Source organism: Pristis pectinata, chromosome 1 (assembly GCF_009764475.1).
Source record: "Pristis pectinata isolate sPriPec2 chromosome 1, sPriPec2.1.pri, whole genome shotgun sequence".
NCBI lineage: Eukaryota > Metazoa > Chordata > Chondrichthyes > Rhinopristiformes > Pristidae > Pristis > Pristis pectinata.
In genome coordinates this window covers 83,078,762-83,103,085 of record NC_067405.1, presented here as the reverse complement: position 1 = coordinate 83,103,085, position 24,324 = coordinate 83,078,762, and the positions used below count along the sequence as shown (strand labels likewise).

The following is a 24,324-nucleotide window of genomic DNA, read 5'->3' as shown; positions in this document are numbered from 1 at the left end:
AATATTCTATTATTTTTCTTTCTTGCAGTAACTGCACGTTATCCTTTTGTGAATCATGGCCTAGGACACCCAAAACCCCCTGCACCTCGGATGTGCAATCTCTCACCAGTTACATAATATGCTTTGCTATTTTTCCTCCCAAAATGGACATTGTCACCTTCTCCCAGATTACACTCCATTTGCCAGATCACTTCACCTATTGTTTCTCTTTGTTGCCTTCCTACCGTTCTTAATCTTATCAGCCCACTTTGCAACCACAGGGCCCTGGGCCTTTAGAGCTAAAGTTAATTGATCTATTTATTTAAAAAAACACTTCCCATATATCTGATCATAAATTAGCACCTGACAACACTTGTTAAAGCTGAGTGTTCTCTTGATTTTGTTTTGTTGTTTTATTTCAGGTGGTGTTCTGATTCTTCAGTGCAAAGCTTTCTCAAGGGGCAGAGAACATCAGTTCGGTAAGTAAGTCTTGCATTTTAGTTTGTTATGTTGTTCCTTTGACAAGGCCACATTCATAAACCAGAATTTAGTGGGGGGGTGGTGTTGGGTGTGGGGGGGCTGAGATTTTGCAGGTAGTTAGAAGGACGTGCAGATGGGGGAGATCACTGGAGGAATCTGAATACAAAGAGGAGTATCTAAAAGATCAACAGGGTACAGCTGAATGAGGTGGACTCTTCATTCCTTGTTCACTTTAAAGTTTAACCTTTGTACAGACAGAGATTAATGAAAGGTTAGATTTTTATAAAATTTGGTACCACACCGAGAACACCAAAGCAGTGTAGTTCTTGCACACAACAACTAGTAACCAAGACTGCTTGCACTGAGATGAGTTGTTTGTCTGAGCCCAGTTCTGGCTGGATCACCAATGGATAGTCCTTTTCTTGAATTAAGCGAAGCCAGTGGGAGATGGAAAAGTCTCTACTATTAGCTACTTAATGCATGTAGGTTTAGCAGCTCATTTGAATGTGTTTTTTAAAAAAATACAAGCAAAATGACTTAACCGTGGTTTACAAAAGGAATTAGAGATGGTATTAGATCCAAAGGGGAGAAATATAAAATGGCCAGTAAAAGTAAGAAACCTGAGGATTTGGAGCTGTTTAAAATTCAGCAAGAGACAGCAGGATTGAGTAAAAAGAGAAAAATACAGTATGAAAGTAAGCCTGCAGAGAAAATAAAAACTGACTGTAAAAGCTTCTATAGAAATCTTAGAATAGAAGGTTAGTAAAAAAAAAAAACAACTTTAGTTCCCATGCAGTGAGAAAGGTGGCAGGAGAGCATTTAGAATGGGGAATCAATGGTTTCTCACTTCAAGTCATGTCTTTTAAATGTTGTTATATTGAAAAGAATGAGAGGCGGAATTCATAGAAATCTACAAAAAATTCTAACACGAATGAACAGACTAGATGCAGGAAAAGTGTTCCCAATGGCCAGGTGGGCCAGGACCAGAGTAAGGATAAGGGGGAAGCCATCCCAGAGACCAGTGAACCTGTGGAATTCTCCACTACAGAAACCACTTGAGGTCAAATCGTTAAATATATACAAAGTTATGGTAAATATTGTTCTTGGGAAGAAAGCAGGGATAGGGTACTGAGTTTTGATGATCACTCATGATCATCTTGAATGGTGGAGCAGGCTTGAAGGGCTGAATGGCCCACTTCTTGTATTTTGTCCTATAATATCCAATCCTGTGGGTTTTCTTAAACCATTTGAGATGGAAGGGAAAGTGTGTTGCTGTCAATATGGATTTTCAGAAAGTGAATTAAACTTCAGCTCAAATTTATTCATAATCAACTAACCTGAAAGTGGTGACATAGGTAGATAGTGATGAAGAAGGCCTTCGTCGACCAAGCCATGGAGACATAATGTTACAGCTGTACAAATCATTGGTTAAAGGGCACTTAAGTATTGTGTGCAGCTCAGGTTGCCACACTATAAGAAAGATGTGATTAAGCTACAGCAGGTACAGAAAAGATTCACAGGAATGTTGCTAGGACTTAGGCTGGGACTGTTCATGGAGTGAGGGAGGCTAAGGGGTGATATTGCATAGGTTTATTAAATTATGAGGGGCATAGATAAGGTGGATGATCAGTCTTTGACCCATGGTAGGGGAGCCTAAAACTAGAGGATGTAGGTTTAAGGTGAGAGAGTAAAGATTTGAAGGAAACCTGAGGGGCAAGTTTTTCCCACACAGAGGGTGGTGGGTATATGGAATGATCAGCCAGAGGAAGTGGTAGAGGTGGGTAGTTACAATGCTTAAAAAACATTTGGACAGGTACATGGATAGTTAAAGTATGTGGGGTGGGGGGTGGGGGGTGCAGGGAGGGGGTTGGTGGTTTGGATATGGGCCAAACACAGGAAAAAGGGATTGGCATAGATCAGCATTATGGTCAGCATGGACAAGTTGGGCCAAATTGCCTGTGTCTGTAACGTATAATTCTATGAATCTCAGTGAATCTCTGCAGGACTGAAAAATAAAACTCATACATTTAGTGGTGTCCCTCCATCCAGTTGTATTGAAGTTTGCAAGAACCAGCGAGAAATTAGCATGGGAGCTTGGTATCTTTCCCTTTCTGTAGAGTATGAATGGTGGCTGCTGTATAGGACTCTTACTGAAACTATATCAGTGTGCATTTAAAATGATATCCTTCAAACAATATCCTTTGATGCTGCTTGACAATAAATTGTTTTTTGAAAGATATCCAAGGGAAAGAAATCAGTTAATAGATCTCCCAGAGGATTACAGTTCTCTTCTGAATCAGAGTTGCCAGCATAGGTGAGTCCATTTAGCAACATTTCCTCTAAATTGTCTTATTGTGTACGTGGGGGTGGGGGTTGAGGTTGAGGGAGGGAAATGGAATGGACTGTAGAAAGTCCAACATCCCTTGAATGAATGAATTTTTAAAATTGGCAATTCCATAGGATGATTCTTGAGCTGATATTTGGGAACTATTAGATACAATGACTTGCTTTCACAGGTGCCTATATTGTGCACTTCTTTTGGAATGTGCTGTAATATAAGTTGAGGGAGAGCAAGACCACTGGTGTATGTGCCTCTGATTGCAAAGAACAGTGCAGCCCAAAGCAGCTTTGAGTTCAAACCAAGCAGCAGAACCTTGTGGTAATGGACCTGAATCATACTGCCATGTTTTATTTCCATTCTGACTGTGTTTAGTGTTGCTGACCTGCCCGTGTCTTGACAACAAAGGAGGTCTGTGACCAGAAGTATCTAGTGCAAATATTGGCTTGACCAATATCATTAGACAAGATCTTACTATCTTGGTTGGATATCTGCAGATCAGGCACTGAAGCCTCTCATTGCTGCCTTATAGTTGAACAGCTGCATGAGTGATAACATAATTGTTCTGATCTGATCCTGCAAAGGAATCTGATAATCACACAGGACCAAAAGAGATCAAATTGGTCAGTCTGGCTCTTCAGGAGAGTATTTGCTGGTTATGACCATATCCTGCTCATTTCCCTTAAAACCTACTTATGGTTTCATTTAAAGTATTTATCAGTTCTCTTATTCATCAGTTCATTACTATTGAACCTGCTTCCACAACATTATCAGGTATCCCAGATCAGAACTGCTCACTACGTTTTTAAAGAAGTATCTAGTGGTGTCCCTCCATCCAGCTGTATTGAAGAGTTTGCAAGAACCAGAGAAAAACCCATGTTTTTATGCCAATTATGTTAAACGGTGCATGTGTAAAATTGAAGTGCCAGAATGTGGAGCTAATTTCAGCATTTTCTCCAGTTGCCCCAGATCATCTGATGACGAACCCAAGAACCTTGCCCTTTGCATGTTCTGTGGAGCCATGCTGTGTTCCCAGAGTCAATGCTGCAGGGAAGAAGTGAATGGAGAAGAGTTTGGCGCATGTGCAGCTCATGCTATAAACTGTGGGTCCGGATTGGGAATGTTCCTCAGGTATCTCGTTACGCAAACTGATTTGTGATTAAAGTAAACGTCGAGTTTGTTGTCATATGCACAAGTACATGTATGCACAGCCGCAATGAAAAACTTACTTGCAGCAGCATCACAGGCACGTAGCACCTGTGAATGATTGCTTAATTAATCAAACGCATAATGGTATCATGGAATCATATAGTGCAGGAAGAGTTTTGTATCTCTAAAAGAGCTTTCCCATCTCTATAACTTTCTAGTTGCAAGTATTTATTCAATTCCCCTTTGAATCTGGCAAACTGCTCCTTCAACACACTTTTGGTCTAAATCTATGTTTACTGATGTCTGATAAATTCATCCTTCAGGTGCTGCATTCAACACTGAAGGTTATGTCATTCATTCCATCCAGTTGGATGAGTTGATGATAACCAATGAGCCTGACAGTTGAAGAACTCTGCAGGTTCACTGCTCAGGAGCCAATCCTGGCTAGGATAGTGATTGCAATGTTACAGCTAAATCTGCTTTAGTCACTGAAAAGTCACGACGGAGACACAAGGGACCGCAGATGCTGGAATCTGGAGCAATTTTCCTCCCCATGCTGGAATCTGGAGATATCTTCTCCTCCTCATTCCCACAGTGACCCATCTGTCCTCAGCCTCCTCTACTGCCAAGATGAGGCTAAACGCAAACTAGAGGAACAGCACCTTGTATTCTGCTTGGGTAGTCTACAACCCGGCGGCATGAACATTGAATTCTCCAACTTCTGGTAACTGCTCCACCTCTGTCCTCTTTCTATCCTCCTGATCCACCGAGCCCCCATCACCCCGTCTCTTTCCCCTCCTCAATCCTCTTCATCTGCCCATCACTCACACACTCCTCCCACTGGCTCCCCTCCCTCACTGTTCCCCTCTGCCCTCCTCACCTCCCTTTATTCCATGCTCCACCTTCCTCTCCTATCAGATTCCATCATCTTCAGCCCTTTGTCGCTTCCACTGATCACCTCCCAGCTTTTGGTGCTATTACCACTCTCCTCTAACTATCACCTACCCCCACCCTCCCCCCCAACAAACTGGATCGCTTGCAAGCTCTTGCTCCATCCCTTCCCTCCACCTTTTTGTACTGGCTGTCTCCCCTCTATCTTTCAATCCAGATGAAGGGTCTTGACCTGACATGTCGACTATCCATTTCCCTCGATAGGTGTTGCCTGACCCGCTGAGTTCCTCTAGCATCTTGTGTGTTGCACTGAAAAATCATCTTGGGGTTCCCACTTGTTGGAACCTGGTGACCCAGACTGAACATGTTTGCAGAGCTGAACTCTCAATTGGGCTTGGAAGTGTCGCAGTAGCCTGCTTATGTTTGCAGTTAAGCCCACACACTGACCAGCCCATGGATTGAGGTACCAGTGGTCAGTCAGCACTGGTAGAAACCAGGCTCCAGCATCTTGGAGTTGCAGCACATCCTGGGATCCTGGGGACCACTCCAGCAATAAATAAACCTTGACTTTAACACACTCTTCCATAAATGTAACAGTTGGGTTAGGAATCCAAGCTATTAAGCCTTTAGGTAGCAGATTTAAAGTTTAAACTCTAATACAAAGAAATGATAAATGCAGACTTATTTTATCTACTGTAACATTTCAAGCCCATTGGAAAGTTCACCTTGGCAAACATGTTAAGGTAGTAGGTCGTCAGAAAATTTCTTACTGTTCCACCATTGGTGTTCCTTCCATTGTTTTTCCTTGTACTACCTCGATGTACTGATGTGATAAAATGATCTGTATGGATGGCATGCAAAGCAAGGTTTCTCACTGTACCTCGGTACATGTGATAATAATAACTCAATTTACTACCAGGATACGGGAGTGTCAGGTGCTGCTGCTGGCAGGAAAGAACAGAGGATGTTTCATACCTGCTCCGTACCTGGATGATTATGGAGAGACGGACCAGTTACTCAGGTATGATTATTTCAAAGAATTTTTTTTCTGTCTGCTACCATTGAATATTTATGATACAGCCACTTGATATCTTTCCAAGCAGTCTGAATGGTATCCTATAAAAACTGAGTTATCAGGGTTCTGTAAAATTCAGCAATGGATGTCATCGTTTCATTGAGAAAGAGAAATAGGGATATTGTGACTGGAGAGACCAGTTATGATAGGTGAACATTTGATACGGCAAGAGCAGATATAATTTATTGACTCCAAATGTCAGATGTACACAGGAAAATTCATGTAACATCTCTCGCAATCTTGGGATATCTCGAAGTTTGTCTAATGAATTAGTACTTCTGAAGTATGGGCTCTGTTGTCGTTCAGGAAACTCATCGGCTTGTATGCTCACAAGGTCCCATAACAACAATATAATAACAACCAAATATTCTGTTCATAGTTGTCAGTTCTGATGAAGAGTCTTCAGCCTGAAACACTAACTCTGTTTCTCTCTCCACAGATGCTGCCTGACCTGCTGAGTGTTTCCAGCATTTTCTGTTTTTATTTCAGATTTTGAGCAACTGCAGTTCTTTGATTTTCATTCTGTTTGAAGTACAATAAGAGACCTATCCAATTTTCTTTAAGTATTATATTGGGAATTCCATTCTGGTTTTATACAGCAAGTCTTGGCTAGGATAAACCCCGTGACCCAGTTACAGAAGCATTACTACTGAGCATTGAGTCATGGTGAGAAAACTTACTGGAAATTGTTAAAGCATTAGAAATAAGAATTCTTTCAACTAATTACCCTGCATAGAGTCACTGTCAGTTTATCAAATGGTTTGCCTCAATGGTACAGAGTCATAGAAATCTATGGCCCAGGAAGGAGACTATTCAGCATATCATAGGACAGCACTGCACAGGAACAGGCCCTTCTGCCCACAATGTCGGTGCTGGAGCCAAAATAAACAAATCCCATACGCCTGTATATGATCCATATTCCTCCATTCTCTGCATGTTAATGTGTCTGTCTAAATGCCTCTTAAACTCCACTGTCACGTTGGCTTCCACTGCCTCCCCTGGCAGCCCGTTCCAGGCACCTACCTACCTCTGTGCAAAAAAAAAGGCTTGCCTCTCACATCTCCTTTAAACTTACCCCCCCCCCCCCCTCCCCCCCCCCCCCCAACTTCTCACCTTAAAGCTGTGCCTTCTAGTGTTTGACATTTCTAACCTGGGGAAAAAGACTCTGATATAACATCCATGCCAACCAAAAACAGCTATTTAAATTAATTCCATTTCCCAGCTCTTGTTCTGCAACCTTGTTGGTTTTGGCTCCTCAGCTGCTCAATCAGCTAGTTTTTAAACATGATAACATTTTCCACCATCACCACTTACGTAGGCCTCTTGTAAAACTAAAAAAAATTTATTTATACAGCACAGTAACAGGCCCTTCTGGCTGTTGTGTGAAACCGTTCTTTTCTATCTTAAGGATCAAGGACTCTGGACACAAGCTTTGTAGACCAAAACTAGGTTAATCACAAAGGCAAACGCGGGACAGAATGGATGGGAACAAACACACGCTCACTTATGCACAGGATACCACGAACACGAGAGGGGAAGCACAACTGGGGTAAAATATATATATATATATATATATAATATATATATATAGACACACACACACACACACACACACACACACACACACACACAAATACACACAAGTGCACAGTAACAATGTACACACACACAAATACACACAAGTGCACAGTAACAATGTACAACTTCAGGATATAACACTTCAATGCCCGTCCCACACTAGCATTGGCCCTTAACATTCCCTGAGTCTGAGTGAAACGCTCCCTGACCATGTGGTGATGCACTCTTACCAATGATCTCTGCAGCGTTGTCTCACTACTTCTGGGGTCGTCAAAAGAGGGAGAGCTAGGGGATTGCAGCCCTTTTTATGGTCCTAGGAGGCTGGGTGGAGCCTCACTGTTGTGATTTAAACGAGCCAGTGGTGTAGGGAGGGGTCAAAGACATAGGTTCCTGCCACAGCCAATGGTCAGGCAGGTTCAGAGACAAAGGGTACTGGTCAGGCAAGTTCAGAGGCAAAAGGTACTCCCACACCTGAGGGGTGGGTGGAGCTGCACCTTGATTGACAGTGGTATCACTTCTGTGCTGCTTGACTGTGGACTATGACTGTCCAGTGTCATTGCATTCTTCCTTGGCAGCACAGCACACAGTAGTTCGTCCACACCTAAGAGTAATGGTTTTCATAGTTATAACGTCCTTGCTCTTGTATTCTGTGCCTCAGCCAGTAAAGGTAAGCGTTCTATCTACCTTGTTAAACGTCTTTACCAATTCTGCCACATTGGCAATCAGTGAACTTGCACTCAATGAGGCCACTTTGGGAACCAATTTTTCCACCAATGGGGCAGGCGGTGGATAACCATGTGGGTGGATGGGCAGTTGGTGAGGTGGTCCATATCTCCTGCTGTTTTGCAGAGCTTCTGAGTGCTCCCAATGCCTGGCTTCCAGGCTCTTGGTGCCATCCCATATGCTCCATCCCCACTTTGAGTGGTCATGGGCCAGAGATTCCCAGGAGTCACTGGGGATGATTGTACTTCTTCAAGGAGGCTTTGACCATGTCCTTGAATCTTTTCCTCTTCTACCTGGTGCATAAATTAAAAGCCCAAGTTATTAGACGAAGTGTGCTACCGTGGATCGAAAACTGGAAAACAGAGTTAGAATCAGTAGGTCCCTTTCAGACTGGAGGGAGGTAACAAGTGGAGTACCCCAGGGCTTGGTCATTGGCCCTCAATTGTTTACTACTTACATTAATGACCTGGAGGAAGGAACATTATGCAAACCTTCCAAGTTTGCCAATGATATGAAAATAGGTGGGAGGGCATGTTGTGATCAGGATACTGTGATTCTGCAACAGATATAGATTGAGTAATTGGTTAAAAACCCATCATATGAAGTTTAATGTGGGGAAGTGTGAGGTCATGCACTTCATTAAGAGGAATCAAAAGGCAGTTTATTATCTAAATGGAGAGAGACTGCAGATGAGTGAAGTTCAGAGGAATGTAGGTTTTCTCGTGCATGAATCACTAAGTTAGCAGGCAGGTCCAACAAGTAGTTAAGAAGGCAAATGGCATGTTGGCTTTTATTGTGAAGGTGTTGCAGTTGAAGAATAGGGAGGTTTTGTTACAGTTATACAGGGTGTTGGTGAGGCCACACCTGGAATACCATGAAGACACAAGCGACTGCAGATGCTGGAATCTGGAGCAAAAAACAAACTGCTGGAGGGCCTCACTGGGTCAAGCAGCATCCGTGGAGGCAAAGGATGGTCAACATTTTGGGTTGAGAACCTGCATCAGGGCTGAGTGTGTAGAAGAAAATAGCCAGTATAAAGAAGTGGGAGGGATGGGTGAGATGGGGGCACCCTCCTACCTCTTTATACGGGCTATCTTCTGCACTCTCCGTCCTGATGCAAGGTCTCGACCCAAAGCATCAACCATCCCTCTGCCTCCACAGATGCTGCCTGACCCACTGAGTTCCTCCAGCAGTTTGTTTTTTGTACCTGTAATATTGCACAATTTTGGACCCCTTACCTTAAAAAAAAAGGATACAGTAGTATTGGAGGCAGACCAAAGGGGATTCACCAGTCTAATTCCTGGGATGAGAGGGTGGTCCCATCAAGAGAGGCTGGAGAGTTTGGGTTTGTATTTTTTGGAGTTTAGAAGAATGAGGGGTGACTTTATTCAAACATATAGAATACTAAGGGGACTTAACAGGGTAGACATTGCGACCATAACACTAAAAGGAGAGTTGTAAGCAAGGAGATGTAGTTACAAAATAAAGAGCTGCATAGAAATTTCTTCTCTGAAGGTAGTGAATCTCTGGAATTTTCTGCCCCCAAGGGTGGTGGAAGCCAGATCTTCAGATATATTTAAGGTGGACATGGATAAATGTTTGAAAGATCAAGGAATTGAAGGTTATGGGAAACTGGCATAGAAGAGGAGTTGAGGCCAGGATGGATCAACCATGATCATTGAATGTTGGGGCATGTTTGAGGGGTTGAATGGCCTACTCCTGCTCCTATTTTGTTGTGTACGTGTATTCCTTGTAATCTCCTTCCTATGACAGAGCTCGGATCAGTGTGTCTGTTTCAGGAGTCCAGCGTAAATGATTCCAAGATATCTCTGCACTTAATAACACTTAAACCACTGATCATACACCAACTTTTGTCTTCCAGTACTGTAACCCAGGACAGGAAGAGAGTTATGAGCAAAGACTGATATGGTTGAGTGATTGAGACAGAAAGCCTTCTGAAGAGGGTTTGAACAGTAGTAACAGGGCTAAGGAAAGAGAGTTGCAAAGAGTTATTCAATCTGGTAGCTTTTCTTTAGCCAAGTAAATTTCTGTGATTCTGCATCTGCTCCTTTAAACCATCTGGCATGTGTCCAGTAGTGAATGAGCAGAAATTTCTTCTGGCTTCATATTTGGAATTAATCCATTGTTTACAGACAATCTTGCACCAAACACTGCCTTTTAACTATTGGATCCATCCTCCTGTTTGAAACTTTTGAAGGATCACATTTGTCTCATCCTTGGATTACAAAAGCCCTCTCTTGCTGGTTGAAGACCTTGTTTGTGGAACCAACATCTTTATCACTCACCTCTGCCCTTGCTACCTGAATATTTCAATATACTGGCTAGCCTCCCTCTATTCTTCATAAACTTGGTGTTGTCCAGGACATTGCTGTCCATGTTTTAACACACATCATCTCTTTCATCCATCATCCCTCTGCTTGCTGACCTAAGCTGTCTCCCACTTATTTTCAAATTCCCCTCCCCTCCCCTCCCCTCCCCTCCCTAAAGCTGTGGTGTCATCCATCCCAGTAGCCTTTCAGGGCATCATTGCTCGTTCAGTTCTGGCCTCCTCAACATCCTGAATGTAATTCTCTGAAGGCAATCATTTCAGTGCCATAAGCTCTGAAGTTCTCTTCCAACATCTCTACTGCCCTCTTTCCTCCTTCATTTAAAATCTTACTTTTAAAATTATCTCCTCAATCAAGCAATTAATGAGCAATCTCCTCCTCAATTAATGACTTCTAATGTCTTCCTGCCTTAATGTTTTCTCATGTGATTCTAGTTGATTTAGTTTGGTGAAGGTTCTGTGATGTTCCTTCAGGGTTAAGGTACCTTGTAAGTCAAAGTGGTCATTTGGTTTAGTGCCAAAGCAACTGCCAAAAACTGTCTTTACAGAGTTGAGCTGCCCTTCATTTGTCCTGTGAGTCAGGAGAAGGCAGGAATTGTCCTTCCTGCCTGTTGAACCTGGGGTTTATTGACCTTGGTAATTCTGTCACCAATCACTCACCAAACAACCACATTGACTGAGAAAGTAGTGGATCACCCTACAGTAGAAGCCCATTGTTGTATGAGGTGTTTTTACCAGCAGTACCATGTGCTATGAGCTTTTGTTCTTCCGTAATGTTTACCTAATATTTTCAGTGGATGAGGTTTGTCTGTAGATGGTACAGTGGCATGCAAAAGTTTGGGCACCCCTGGTCAAAATTTCTGTTACTGTGAATAGCTAAGCGAGTAAAAGATGACCTGATTTCCAAAAGGCATAAAATTAAAGATGACACATTTCTTTAATATTTTAAGCAAAATTACTTTTTTATTTCCATCTTTTAAAGTTTCAAAATAACAAAAAGGAAAAGGGCCTGAAGCAAAAGTTTGGGCACCCTGCATGGTCAGTACTTAGTAACACCCCCTTTGGCAAGTATCACAGCTTGTAAACGCTTTCTGTAGCCAGCTAAGAGTCTTTCAATTCTTATCTGGGGGATTTTCACCCATTCTTCCTTGCAAAAGGCTTCTATTTCTGAGAGATTCTTGGGCCGTCTTGCATGCACTGCTCTTTTGAGGTCTATCCACAGATTTTCGATGACGTTTAAGTCGGGGGACTGTGAGGGCCATAGCAAAACCTTTAGCTTGTGCCTCTTGAGGTAGTCCATTGTGGATTTTGAGGTGTGTTTAGGATTATTACCCTGTTGTAGAAGCCATCCTCTTTTTGTCTTCAGTTTTTTTTTTACAGACAGTATGATGTTTGCTTCCAGAATTTGCTGGTATTTAATTGAATTCATTCTTCCCTCTACCAGTGAAATGTTCCCTGTGCCACTGGCTGCAACACAAGCCCAAAAAGCATGATCAATCCACCCCTGTGCTTAACAGTTGGAGAGGTGTTCTTTTCATGAAATTCTGCACCCTTTTTTCTCCAAACATACCTTTGCTCATTGTGGCCAAGAAGTTCTATTTTAACTTCATCAGTCCACAGGACTTGTTTCCAAAATGCATCAGGCTTGTTTAGATGTTCCTTAGCAAACTTCTGACACTGAATTTTGTGGTGAGGACGCAGGAAAGTTTGGAGAAGAAAGGGTGCAGAATTTCATGAAAAGAACACCTCTCCAACTGTTAAGCACGGGGATGGATCGAACGTGCTTTGGGCTTGTGTTTCACTGGTAGAGGGAAGAATGAATTCAATTAAATACCAGCAAATTCTGGAAGCAAACATCACACTGTCTGTAAAAAAAAGCTGAAGGTGAAAAGAGGATGGCTTCTACAACAGGATAACGATCCTAAACACACCTCAAAATCCACAATGGTCTACCTCAAGAGGCACAAGCTGAAGGTTTTGCCATGGCCCTCACAGTCCCCCAACCTAAACATCATCAAAAATCTATGGATAGACCTCTAAAGAGCAGTGCATGCAAGACGGCCCAAGAATCTCACAGAAATAGAAGCCTTTTGCAAGGAAGAATGGGCAAAAATCCCCCAGATAAGAATTGAAAGACTCTTAGCTGGCTACTTAAAGTGTTTACAAGCTGTGATACTTGCCAAAGGGGGTGTTACTAAGTACTGACCATGCAGGGTGCCCAAACTTTTGCTTCGGGCCCTTTTCCTTTTTTATTATTTTGAAACTGTAAAAGATGGAAATAAAAAAGTAATTTTGCTTAAAATATTAAAGAAATGTGTCATCTTTAACTTTATGCCTTTTGGAAATCAGGTCATCTTTTACTCACCAGCTATTCACAGTAACAGAAATTTTGACTAGGGGTGCCTAAACTTTTGCATGCCACTGTATATCAAATGCTCATTTTCATTGACTTTTCCAATCTTCTTATTTCCTCCTTACCTTTCTAATCAACCTGAAACCTTCAGTTTTATTTTTAGACAGCTTTAGAATTTTGCCTAAATCCTTTCTGCCTCTTCCCCATATTTAAAGTCATGGTAAGCTTCTCTTTTCACTCCCCATTCTTTGCTCTGAGAAGCACAATGGGGCAATTTACTAAATACGATGCGGTTAACCAAAAAGAGGTATGATTTCCATGGAAGTAATGGTCTATGTTAACTAGCAAATACATAGTTGGATATTGTATGGCGATTGAATGTGGTGTGAGAATTCTGCCTCTATAAATGCAAGGGAAAATTATGAGGATTTTGAATTTGAATGTTCAATACCAAACAGTGGTAGAGGAGTGGAGAGGAAAAAATATCTTTAATTTATGAACCTGATCCATTGGTAGTTTTGTCATATTTGTATTTCCGGTAACTTGTTTTCTTTTTCTGCAGTCACGTTAAGTCTGTCCAAGCCCTTTGTATTCATGTACGTTATTTCTGTGCACTGATTGCATCTTTCACCTGAAAATTTGAGAAATTGAAACCCTGTGTGGTTAATATTTCCAATTGCATACTGAATTTAGATACTTTTCTTAAAGGAGAGGGCAACCCATTGCATCTGTGCACTGAGCGATACAAGAAACTCCAGCAACTGTGGCTACAGCACCGCGTTCTCGAGGAGATCACGAGAAACCAAGATGCGAATCAAATCATCTTTGATTGGCAGCAGCTCTGAATCCTTGACCTGGGCACGCTTGAGCAGCACTATCATTGCACCTTGCTGTTTGTATCACGTCAGTGGCTAGTTTCTCAGAGCTGATTAAGTTGATGTGAGCTGTTTCTAATCTGCTGTGACTAATCGAGTTGCAGTGCAGCCAGCTCATACCGACAAGGAAGCCAATGACTTGTAGCTTCTGGCCTCCATATACACCCTTCTTGAAATGGAATACCTTTCGACCATGGACACCTTGGAGTAGAAAAAGAAAACTAATTGGAGAGGAAAATTAGAAATTTTAACTTGATGGATATATTTCTTCCAACCTCAATTCCTCCCCTGTACCACCACCTTTTGTTGAGCAAGTCATTTTCCAGCCCTAGAGAGGTCAGATCAGTCCAAGCCGCTGATATTTTACTTGGTGCAGCTGTACCAGTGTGAAGAACGGTTGAAGTACGATAAAGCTGTATACATTAAACATTTGGTGCAGCTGTGATCAGTGCCATTCATCTGTACACCACTCCATCTTGCTTAAGTTTAACACTTTTTAAAAATTACTGTGCTTAACCACATTCAGGGTTCATAGGGATCTGGATAAGCATGTTTTGATCACAGAACTGAGAATCACGTTTGTCTCCCATAAAATTCTGCTTTATTCCATCATTTTGGTTAATGTAGTTGATGTCAGACAGGAGTCAACAGTACACTACAGATGCTGTATTTGGTTTTACTAAAATTCTTGCTGAAAATAACATTGTTTTAAGAATGCAGATGTTATTTTCCACTCTTGAATGTATTGTAGAATGCTAAGAACATTAAAATGTAATAGCAGGAGTTTGCCATCTGCCCTCCACCTCCCCCCCCCCCCCCCCCCCCCCCCCCCCCCCCCCCCCCAAGTTTGCTGCCGCATTCATAAGATCTTGGCTGATCCTCTACCTTCATGTTCTAACAATGCAAGCTTATTTCAGTCGGTCAAAGGTTAAAGTGTGGATAATGAATGAACAAAACTGTTGAAGAGGAGCTGATATGTATCTTATCAAATATTAAACATGAAAACTTTCAGAGAGGATGCTTCAATACTGAATGTGTGAGAGCTCAAAAGTGTGCCCAGTTGCTGAAAGTTCTGTGTAAAAGGATATTTGATGACAAAATGTAATGGAAGTTGTGGAATATGTATGTGCCTGCCTGCCTTCATATAATGCTTTACTGTGAACTGCATTTGATTGTGATGCTCTTTAGTATGGTGAAGACAGAATTGTTGGAACAAGGGAGATTTATATCCACTCCAAGTTCAATTGAAATAGGTATCTGATTTTCCATTTATTCTGTTTCTGTCTTAAGGGAACTGTGTGACCTAGTAATAGTTCTACCAAGTTTCAACAGATATTTTATAAAGTTAATTACAAATGAAGAATATACCAAATGCAGTGTATTTTCTGTTTTTATTTTTGGGGTGGGACTGTATAATAAATGACATGATTACTAAATAATAGACCCGGTGTACGCATTTTTAAATTGCCCATTGGTGAGTTGTTGGTGATCCATCACTAATACTAACATCTGATATGTTATAACAGTCACGCTGTCATGAGTTATGATGGCTTATTGCACTTCGGATATGTGGCAGGATGGCATGAACCAGTTATGGAATGAGGGTAGTTCAGTAAGTGTGTGTTAACTCCTTGGAAAAATATTTAATTGTTTATTCAATGCCACTGTTTTTTTCATTTATTCCTACAACCATTCAGTTCCTTTTAGGACTGCCGCATTGTAAGGGCAGTTGGTCAGATGTCATTGCTGGGCACAAGAAATATTTACAACCAGGTCAAATCTTCTTCAGTGGTTGAGTGTTCTTCACCTCTTCCTCTTTGCCTGCTACAAGTTCAACACATCCTTGTGGGGAAAAACGTTAGGAAGTATCGAGAGTAAGAACATTGGTGGCAAGAATATGGTGAACTGTGCTTTAAGACTTCCAATCACTGATCATTGCCCACTGATTTAAAACTGATATTGTTGTTTCAGGATTAAAAACATATTATTCTGCAGCATTTAAGAAACTGATTACATAAAAAGTGAAATGTGCAAATGCAGAGGATGTGGAAGTGGATTGTTGACGACGAATCTGGTCATAGTTGCTGACAGTTCACATTTGGATCACAGCCCCATAAAGTGACATCCTCACCCAATGTCCTAGTCTTTCATATGGCTGCTTTGAACAGCAATTACAAATCCAGCTGGAGGTTAGTTAGGAAGCATAATGCTGTTGAGGATGGGGAGCTTAGCTCAGTAATGTTACCAACCAGAATCTGGTAATGTACATTTTGATCAAAGTTGCCAGTCACGTTCTTTGGAGCTGCCAGCATGCAGAGTATATTGATACAGTGTCCCTGGAAAACAGCAGAGCTATCCAGAGGTTGTGGATTAAAAGCAGAAGAAAGCTGGTGGGGCAGCATTTGCAGAGAGTGAAAAACAGCAGAAATCGGAATTGGTCAGAATCTGAAAAGCAGATACTGGAAAGCTGAAACAAAAGCAGAAGGTACTGTTTGCTGGATATTTTGAGCATATTTGTCTTTCAGATTTTCAGTGACTGCTGTGTTCTGTATCTCAGTGTGGCATTGTTCTCATTGTTTCTTGCACCTCTGGTTGTCCTCGGTTCACAACTCCTCCGGATAGATTAGCTACCAGTAACAACCTTCAGGGAGCTCCAGTCTATGTTACCAATTTTTTCTTGGGCGACACCTCATCGCAGGGATTCCCAGTGTTTGTTCTACCTCTCTCCCTTCTCAGCAACTTAAAACATATCTTTTATTGAAATGTTCACAGTTCTGATGAAAGGTTATTGAGCTGAAATATTAGCTCTGTTTCTGTCCCCACTGATGTTGCCTGACCTGCTGAGTAGCTCCAAGATTATTTTACTTCAGATTTCCAACATCTGCAGGATTTTATTTTCTGATTAAACATTTTCTCTGCCTGGGACCCCAGTAAATATCAGTCCATCACTGTTCATGTGCTATTTGTAGGTCAAGTGACCTCAGCAACTGAGTCCAGTTTGGATCTGAGCAAGAACTTATCTTATTTTCCACAGGAACTCAAAGCCAGATAGCTTCATTGTTGGGTCAGGAACTAGAGTTTTATTCTGCATAGTTGTTTAACCCCATACTGCACTGCTATGCTACACAAGGACTTGACGGTGTGAACAAAGCATTTTCTCACACTGAAAACAGAATAAATGTGCCAAAGTTAGAAAATTTCGGAAATTAATATGACCAAAATTCTTACGAACATATACAATGCCTTCCATCCTGTTGTCACACTGATTGATCATGGAGATTACATTTGTTCTGTTGACAAGTGTCATCTTAACTTGGAGCAACAAACAATTTGCTGGAGTAACTCAGTGGGTCGAGCAGCATCTGTAGGAGGAAAGGAATTGTCAACATTTCAGGTCAAAACCCTACATCGGTTCCTTTCCTCCCACAGATGCTGCTCAACCTGCTGTGACCCTCGAGCATATTGTTTGTTGCTCCAGATTCCAGTCTCTTGTGTCTCCGTCATCTTAACTTGACTTTGGGGATGAATTTCCCTCTAGCTTTGGTGATTGGTTAGGTGGACAAACAGCAGGTGTGCTCCCCCAACTGACGTAGAACATTATAAATAGGAGTAGGAGTGGGCCATCATGTCCCTTCAAGCTTGCTCTGCCTTTCATTGAGATTGTGTCTGATATCCTACCTCAATACCACGTTCCTGCACTATTCCTTTGTCCCTTGATTCCCTTAATATTTAGAACTCTATTGATCTGAGTCTTGAATGAATTCAGTGAATGAACCACCACAGCCCTCTAAGGTAGAGTTCCAAAAATTAACCAGTCAAGTTTATTGTCATTTGCACATACATGTACACACAGGTGCAATGAAAAACTTACTTGTGCAGCAGCATCATAGGTACATAGCATCAGATACACAACTTTCACAAGAAAAACATAAATTAGAAACAAAATTATACAAGAAAGAACACAATTAGAACATTGTAGTCCATTATAGTGCAAAGTGGTCATAGTGTTGCTTAATCACCCTATCTTACTTAACCAGTGTTGTTGTTTAACCATCTGGTTGAAGAAACTTAAACTTGTCTCAGTCATAAACAGCTCCATTTTATTCTGCAACTATAACCCTGGTCCCAGACTCCTCGGTTCAGGGAAGCATCCTCCCTGCATCCAGCCTGTAGAGTCCTGTAAGAATTTGGTAAGTTTCAATGAGATATCTCACTCTTCTAAATTCTGGAGAATACACTGCCCAATCTGTACTGTACAACAAACCTGCTATCCATGATAGCAGTAAGGTAAATCTTCGCTGCACTCCTTCTGTGTCACATACAGTGGCATACAAAAGTTTGGGCACCCCTGGTCAAAATTTCTGTTACTGTGAATAGCTAAGCAAGTAAGTAGATGACCTGATTTCCAAAAGGTATAAAGTTAAAGATGACACACTTCTTTAATATTTTAAGCAAGATTACTTTTTTATTTCCATCTTTTACAGTTTCAAAATAACAAAAAAGGAAAAGGGCCCGAAAGCAAAAGTTTGGGCACCCTGCATGGTCAGTACTTAGTAACACCCCCTTTGGCAAGTATCACAGCTTGTAAACACTTCTGCAGCCAGCTAAGAGTCTTTCAATTCTTGTTTGGGGGATTTTCACCCATTCTTCCTTGCAAAAGGCTTCTAGTTCTGTGAGATTCTTGGGCCGTCTTGCATGCACTGCTCTTTTGAGGTCTATGCACAGATTTTCGATGATATTTAGGTTGGGGGACTGTGAGGGATATGGCAAAACCTTCAACTTGTGCCTCTTGAGGTAGTCCTTTGTGATTTTGAGGTGTGTTTAGGATTGTTATCCTGTTGTAGAAGCCATCCACTTTCGTCTTCAGCTTTTTTTTTTTACTAGACAGTATGATGTTTGCTTCCCAGAATTTGCTGGTATTTATTGAATTCATTCTTCCCTCTACCAGTGAAATGTTCCCCGTGCACTGGCTGCAACACAAGCCCAAAGCATGATCGATCCACCCCAGTGCTTAACAGTTGAGAGTGTTCTTTTCATGAAATTCTGCACCCTTTTTTCTCCAAACTTTCCTGCATCGTCACCACAAAATTCAGTGTCAGAAGTTTGCTAAGGAACATCGAAACAAGCCTGATGCATTTTGGAAACAAGTCCTGTGGACTGATGAAGTTAAAATAGAACTTCTTGGCCACAATGAGCAAAGGTATGTTTGGAGAAAAAAGGGTGCAGAATTTCATGAAAAGAACACCTCTCCAACTGTTAAGCACGGGGGTGGATTGACCATGCTTTGGGCTTGTGTTGCAGCCAGTGGTACAGGGAACATTTCACTGGTAGGGGGAAGAATTAATTCAATTAAATACCAGCAAATTCTGGAAGCAAACATTACACCGTCTGTAAAAAAAAAAGCCGAAGATGAGAAGAGGATGGCTTCTACAACAGGATAACAATCCTAAACACACCTCAAAATCCACAATGGACTACCTCAAGAGGCACAAGCTGAAGGTTTTGCCATGTCCCTCACAGTCCCCCACCTAAACATCATCAAAATCTGTGGATAGACCTCAAAAGAGCAGTGCATGCAAGGCGGCCCAAGAATCTCACAGAACTAGAAGCCTTTTGCAAGGAAGAATGGGCGAAAATCCCCAAACAAGAATTGAAGACTCTTAGCTGGCTGCAGAAAGTGTTTACAAGCTGTGATATTTGCCAAAGGGGGTGTTACTAAGTACTGACCATGCAGGGTGCCCAAACTTTTGCTTTAGCCCTTTCCTTTTTGTTATTTTGAAACTGTAAAAGATGGAAATAAAAAAGTAATCTTGCTTAAAATATTAAAGATATGTGTCATCTTTACATAATGCCTTTTGGAAATCAGGTCATCTTTTACTCGCTTAGCTATTCACAGTAACAAAACTTTTGACCGGGGTGCCCAAACTTTTGCATGCCACTGTATAATCTTTGTTTTAGGTAAGGAGACTGAAATTGTACGCAGCACTCCCACTCGCAGACCTCACCAAGACCCTGTAGTATTGCAGTAAAACATCTGTTCTCCAATCCTCTTACAATAATGATAACATACATTTGTCCTCCTTGTGGCTTGCTGCACCTGCGTGTTGGCTTTCAGTGATTATCTACAAGGGCACTAATGTACCTTTGAATCACATTACCCAGTCTCTTACCATCTACAGTGTACTCTTTTATCAACCAAAGAAGAAAACTTCACTTTTTTTACACGTTATATTTCATCTATCATGTTTTCATGTATAATTTTGTTGCTAATTTATGATTTTCTTGTGAACGCTGTGTATCTGATGCCGTGTGCCTGTGATGCTGCAAGTTTTTCATTGCACCTGTGCACACATGTACTTGTGCATATGACAATAAACTCAACTTTGACTTTATTCTGCTTGTCTATATCCTCGAAGCCTCCTTACATTTTCCTCACTACCAACAATCACACCTGTCTGTAAACTTGCAAAAATGACATTTGATCCTCTCAGCCAAATCATTCAAAAAGAAATAGTGTGGGGACCAAGCTCTGATCTCAATGGTCCTTTTCACCACCAGTCACTGCCTGCCATCCTGAGAAAAAACTTTGTTCCCAGTCTTTACTTGCTATTGGATAAATAACTTTCAACCCAAGTCAGTATACTGTCCCCAACTCGGCTTAACCTTATTGACCAACCTGTGTGGAACCTCAAAACCTTTCTGAAAATTCAATACACTTTATCCATTGGTTCCCCTCTTATCAATTCTACCTGTCACATCCTCAAAGAACTCCAATGGATATGTCAAACACAATTCTCATTTCACAAACCTATGCTGACTTAATCCTTCTGTTCAAAGTGTGCTCTTATTACATCCTTTAGTATTGATTCTCATAATTTCCCTAACCTGATAGGTTGGTACTTCCCAGTTTTCTTTCTCCGCCACTTTCCTAAATGGTGGAGTCAGATTTGCTACCCTTTGACCTTGTTCTCACTGGACCCTCAGTGCTCTGGCATTTCTGGCAGGATTTTTATCTCATCTGGGAAGACAGAAGCAAAGTAATTGGTCAATTCCTCTGTCATTCCTCATTCCCTGTTATAACTTATCCTGCTTCTGTCTCTGAGAGCCTCATCAGTCTTTTTCTTTTTTACAGATGCGTAGAAGATCTGGTAGTCCATTTTTGTGTTTCTTGTCTGTTTACTCTCACATTCTATCTTGTCTTTATCAATCTCTTGGTTGTCCTCCTTTGCCAAGTTCTAAAACGGTCCTGAACCTCAGACTTGATTTCTGGCAATTATATATCCTTTTAATTTTATTTAATAATGGTTAATTGAAGCAATAGAAAGGCTAAGTAGCATTGATTATAAAAGTTGGGAAGTCATACTGCAGTTGTACAAAACCTTCGTTAGACCACATTTGGAGTTTGTGTGCAGTTCTGATCACCACATTATAGGAAGGATGTGGAAGCTTTGGAGAGGATGCAGAAGAGGTTCACCAGGATGCTGCCTGAATTGGAGAGTATGAGCTATAAGGAGAGGCTGGACAATTTTGGGTTGTTTTCTCCGGAGCTTTGGAGGCTGAGGGACGACCTGATAAGCATAGATAGGGTAGATAGTCTTTTTCCCCAGGGTGAAAATGTCAAATACGAGAGGGTATAGATTTAGGGTGAGAGGGGGGGAAAGTTTAAAGGAGATTTACGAGACAAGTTTTTTTTTACACAGAGAGTGGTGGGTACCTGAAATAGGCTGCCAAGGGATCTGGTGGATGCAAATATAACAGCAATGCTCAAGAGGCATTTGGATTCATGAACAGGCAGGGAATGAAGGGATATAAACCACGTGCAGATGGGATTAGTTTGGATTAGCATCATGGTCAGCACAGATATCATGGGCTGAAGGGCCTGTTCTGCTGCTGTAGTGTTTTATGTCCTAGTTGGGCTCAATTCCTAGTGTGGTGGATTTCTACTGGAGCAAGGGAAGGGAGGAGGGAATGAAATTCCGTCTCTGATTACTATTCAAGGAAACCCTACTGCAAGACGACATCAGTTTTGGCTGTAATTCCCTATGCATTCAAATAACCTGCGCTCACATTCAACTTGCCTATGAATTGAGATCACATCTCATCACAATTATATTGCAGGTAAATGTGAAGTGGATGCACTTCGGCTTTCTAATTGTTTAAGGAGACGGGTCCAGCATTTTCTGAACTATCTCCTGTTTCATCACTTTTAAATCCGCTCCGTTGATGTAGTCTGGAAATGGATATGTGTTGATTTCCACCTTTGGTTTCACCTCCACTGATGTGAGCAAGGGTACAGTGTCTCATGATATTGCAAGGACAAACATAAATTTACATTGCAGTCACATCCCCCTTTCTAGGAGTGAGTGGGCAGTGTATTGTTTCCTTGTATTTTGGGCTTTGAGTTTTTTCAGTTGTGTTTAAAAAGAGATGTGCAAGCTGAATTGTTTTCCTCGGTCCTGTGTGTAATCTTCAACCCAGTGATCTGTAGCGAGATGATTCTTCAAGAAGGTGAATGGAATTATGTTTCCACTGTGTTTCCTTCCATGTATAAATGATTTTCAATGTCTGAATCCACAGATTAACAGGACATACACTTGCATTCTGTTTTGCACCAAATAATGCTACTGTCTTCAAAAGCTGATTACAAGAAGTGCTGCAAAATACTCATTTTATTTTTTAAAATGTCATTACTCCAGGCAACACATTTCAAACATCATGTAGATATCGATAAATGTCTGTTCTGCAATTCATGATAGTCTTGACACTCAATTAAGTGCCAAAATGCAAATCCAATAATTGACATTTCAAGAAGCAATATATCACTGACCTCATCACGCAGGCTGAGCAACCAATCACATTGAAGAATTTTCAGATAGTACTTTTTGCATCTTAATTTGCTAATTCTCAACAACCTGATTACACATTTCAGACAGAATAAAAAAGATCAATAAATAGATTGATAGAATCTGAAACAAAAACCTTACTTTGAAATATGGAATCTTGAAATAATTGAGGGAATCATTTAATTACAATTACATTATAATTAGATTTTTTAGGACTGTGTGTGGTTTAGTCGCTGTCTTTGCTCAGTGCAGCATTTAAGATTTCATTCAATAAAACTTAACGTCTTAAGGATATTTTTATGGCAATCATTGTAAATACATCTCATCATTTCCCAGGTTCATGCAAAATCTGCTGGAGAAGGCAGCAAACTGTGTCCTGTAGAGGATCAGATAATTAACAGTAACAACCTCTGGGGTTCTCTGTATAACTCTGCTCTGGACTTTGTTGTCATCTTTCTTCCATTGTAATAGCCAGAGTGCTGCTGTTCTCTGCAGATTCTAGGCTGTCATTAAATCTGTATACTTTTTTTAAATATTTCCATACCCATACAGCATAAAAGGAGGCCATTTGGTCTATGCCAGCTCCTGGAGCAATCCCATCTATTTCCCTGTAACCTATCTCTCACACATGCCCAGTAATACCTCCCTGCTTCTCCCACCACCCACCTACACCTGGAGTAGCGTGCACAGTTGTGTTGCCTTATTTAAGAAAGGATGTTCTGACAGTGGACTCAATCCAAACCTCTGCCAGTATTTTGTAAGGGGTTACACAGGATCCGGAGCAGGAAGGGGATGTAGAAAAGGTTGCTGTTCTAACAGGATTTGGGCAATTCTTAGATCAGTTTTTTTTTTGGAAGATCCACTGCTTGTAGAAACACCCATTATAGGACTGGGAAGCTGGCAGCCCTTAAGTTCTAGATACTAAATTACTTTATAAAACTTAAAATACATAAAATATATCCCATGCTTCTGCAAGCAGTCTCATTGTTCCTGTCCAATATCTTCCCTCCCTCTTCTGTTCCAAAAATGGATGCAATGGGCTCAAGTCTCGCTGCAGAGGCTTGATTACAACTCCTAGGTAGCACACGGAGGGCCTTTTGCATAATCAGAGATGACATCTTTTGGAATGAGACCTTGAATTATGGCCCAGTATGCATTTGAGGAAAACTAGGCAGGTTTTTTTCTTCTCCTGGTCAATCCTTCAATAACCATTTAAAATCAAATTATATGGTTATTCGAGCTGTTTGGGGGACTTTGTGTACAGATTTGCTGCAGTGTTTCCTATATTACAACAGTGACACAACTTCAAACATACTTCAGTGGATGGAAAAAGATTCAGGATGTCCTAAATATGGAAGGAGATTAATAAGTACAAGCTCATTGATACAGAGGGTGGTTGTGAGTGGTTTCTGCCGGTGAGTTCTGTTGCAGTTCTACTGTGTTCAGTTTTGGCCACCCTGCTATAGGAAGGATGTGATTAAACTGGAAAGAGTGCAAAAAAGATTTACAAGGATGTTGCCAGGACTCAAGAGGAAGAGGTTAGACAGGCTGGGCCTTTACTCCTTGGAGTGTAGGAGACTGAGGAGTGATCTCATCGAGGTGTATAAAATCATGAGGGGCATAGATAGGGTGAGTGGTCTTTTTACCAGGGTTGGGGAATCAAAAACTAGAGGACACAGTTTTCAGGTTAGAG

At 41.3% G+C, this 24,324-nt stretch overlaps 1 protein-coding gene across 1 annotated transcript in view; it reads left to right on the top strand.

Moving 5' to 3' along the window:
- ubr1 (ubiquitin protein ligase E3 component n-recognin 1) overlaps positions 1–6,690 on the top strand; it is a 180,683-nt gene extending 173,993 nt beyond the window's left edge. The window contains exons 43-47 of the mRNA XM_052030365.1: positions 402–458; positions 2,696–2,773; positions 3,758–3,928; positions 5,757–5,858; positions 6,352–6,690. Coding sequence (XP_051886325.1) covers positions 402–458; positions 2,696–2,773; positions 3,758–3,928; positions 5,757–5,858; positions 6,352–6,370 — 427 coding nt within the window. The 3' untranslated portion in view covers positions 6,371–6,690. The remainder of the gene's footprint in view (positions 1–401; positions 459–2,695; positions 2,774–3,757; positions 3,929–5,756; positions 5,859–6,351) is intronic.
- Positions 6,691–24,324: the final 17,634 nt, after the last annotated feature.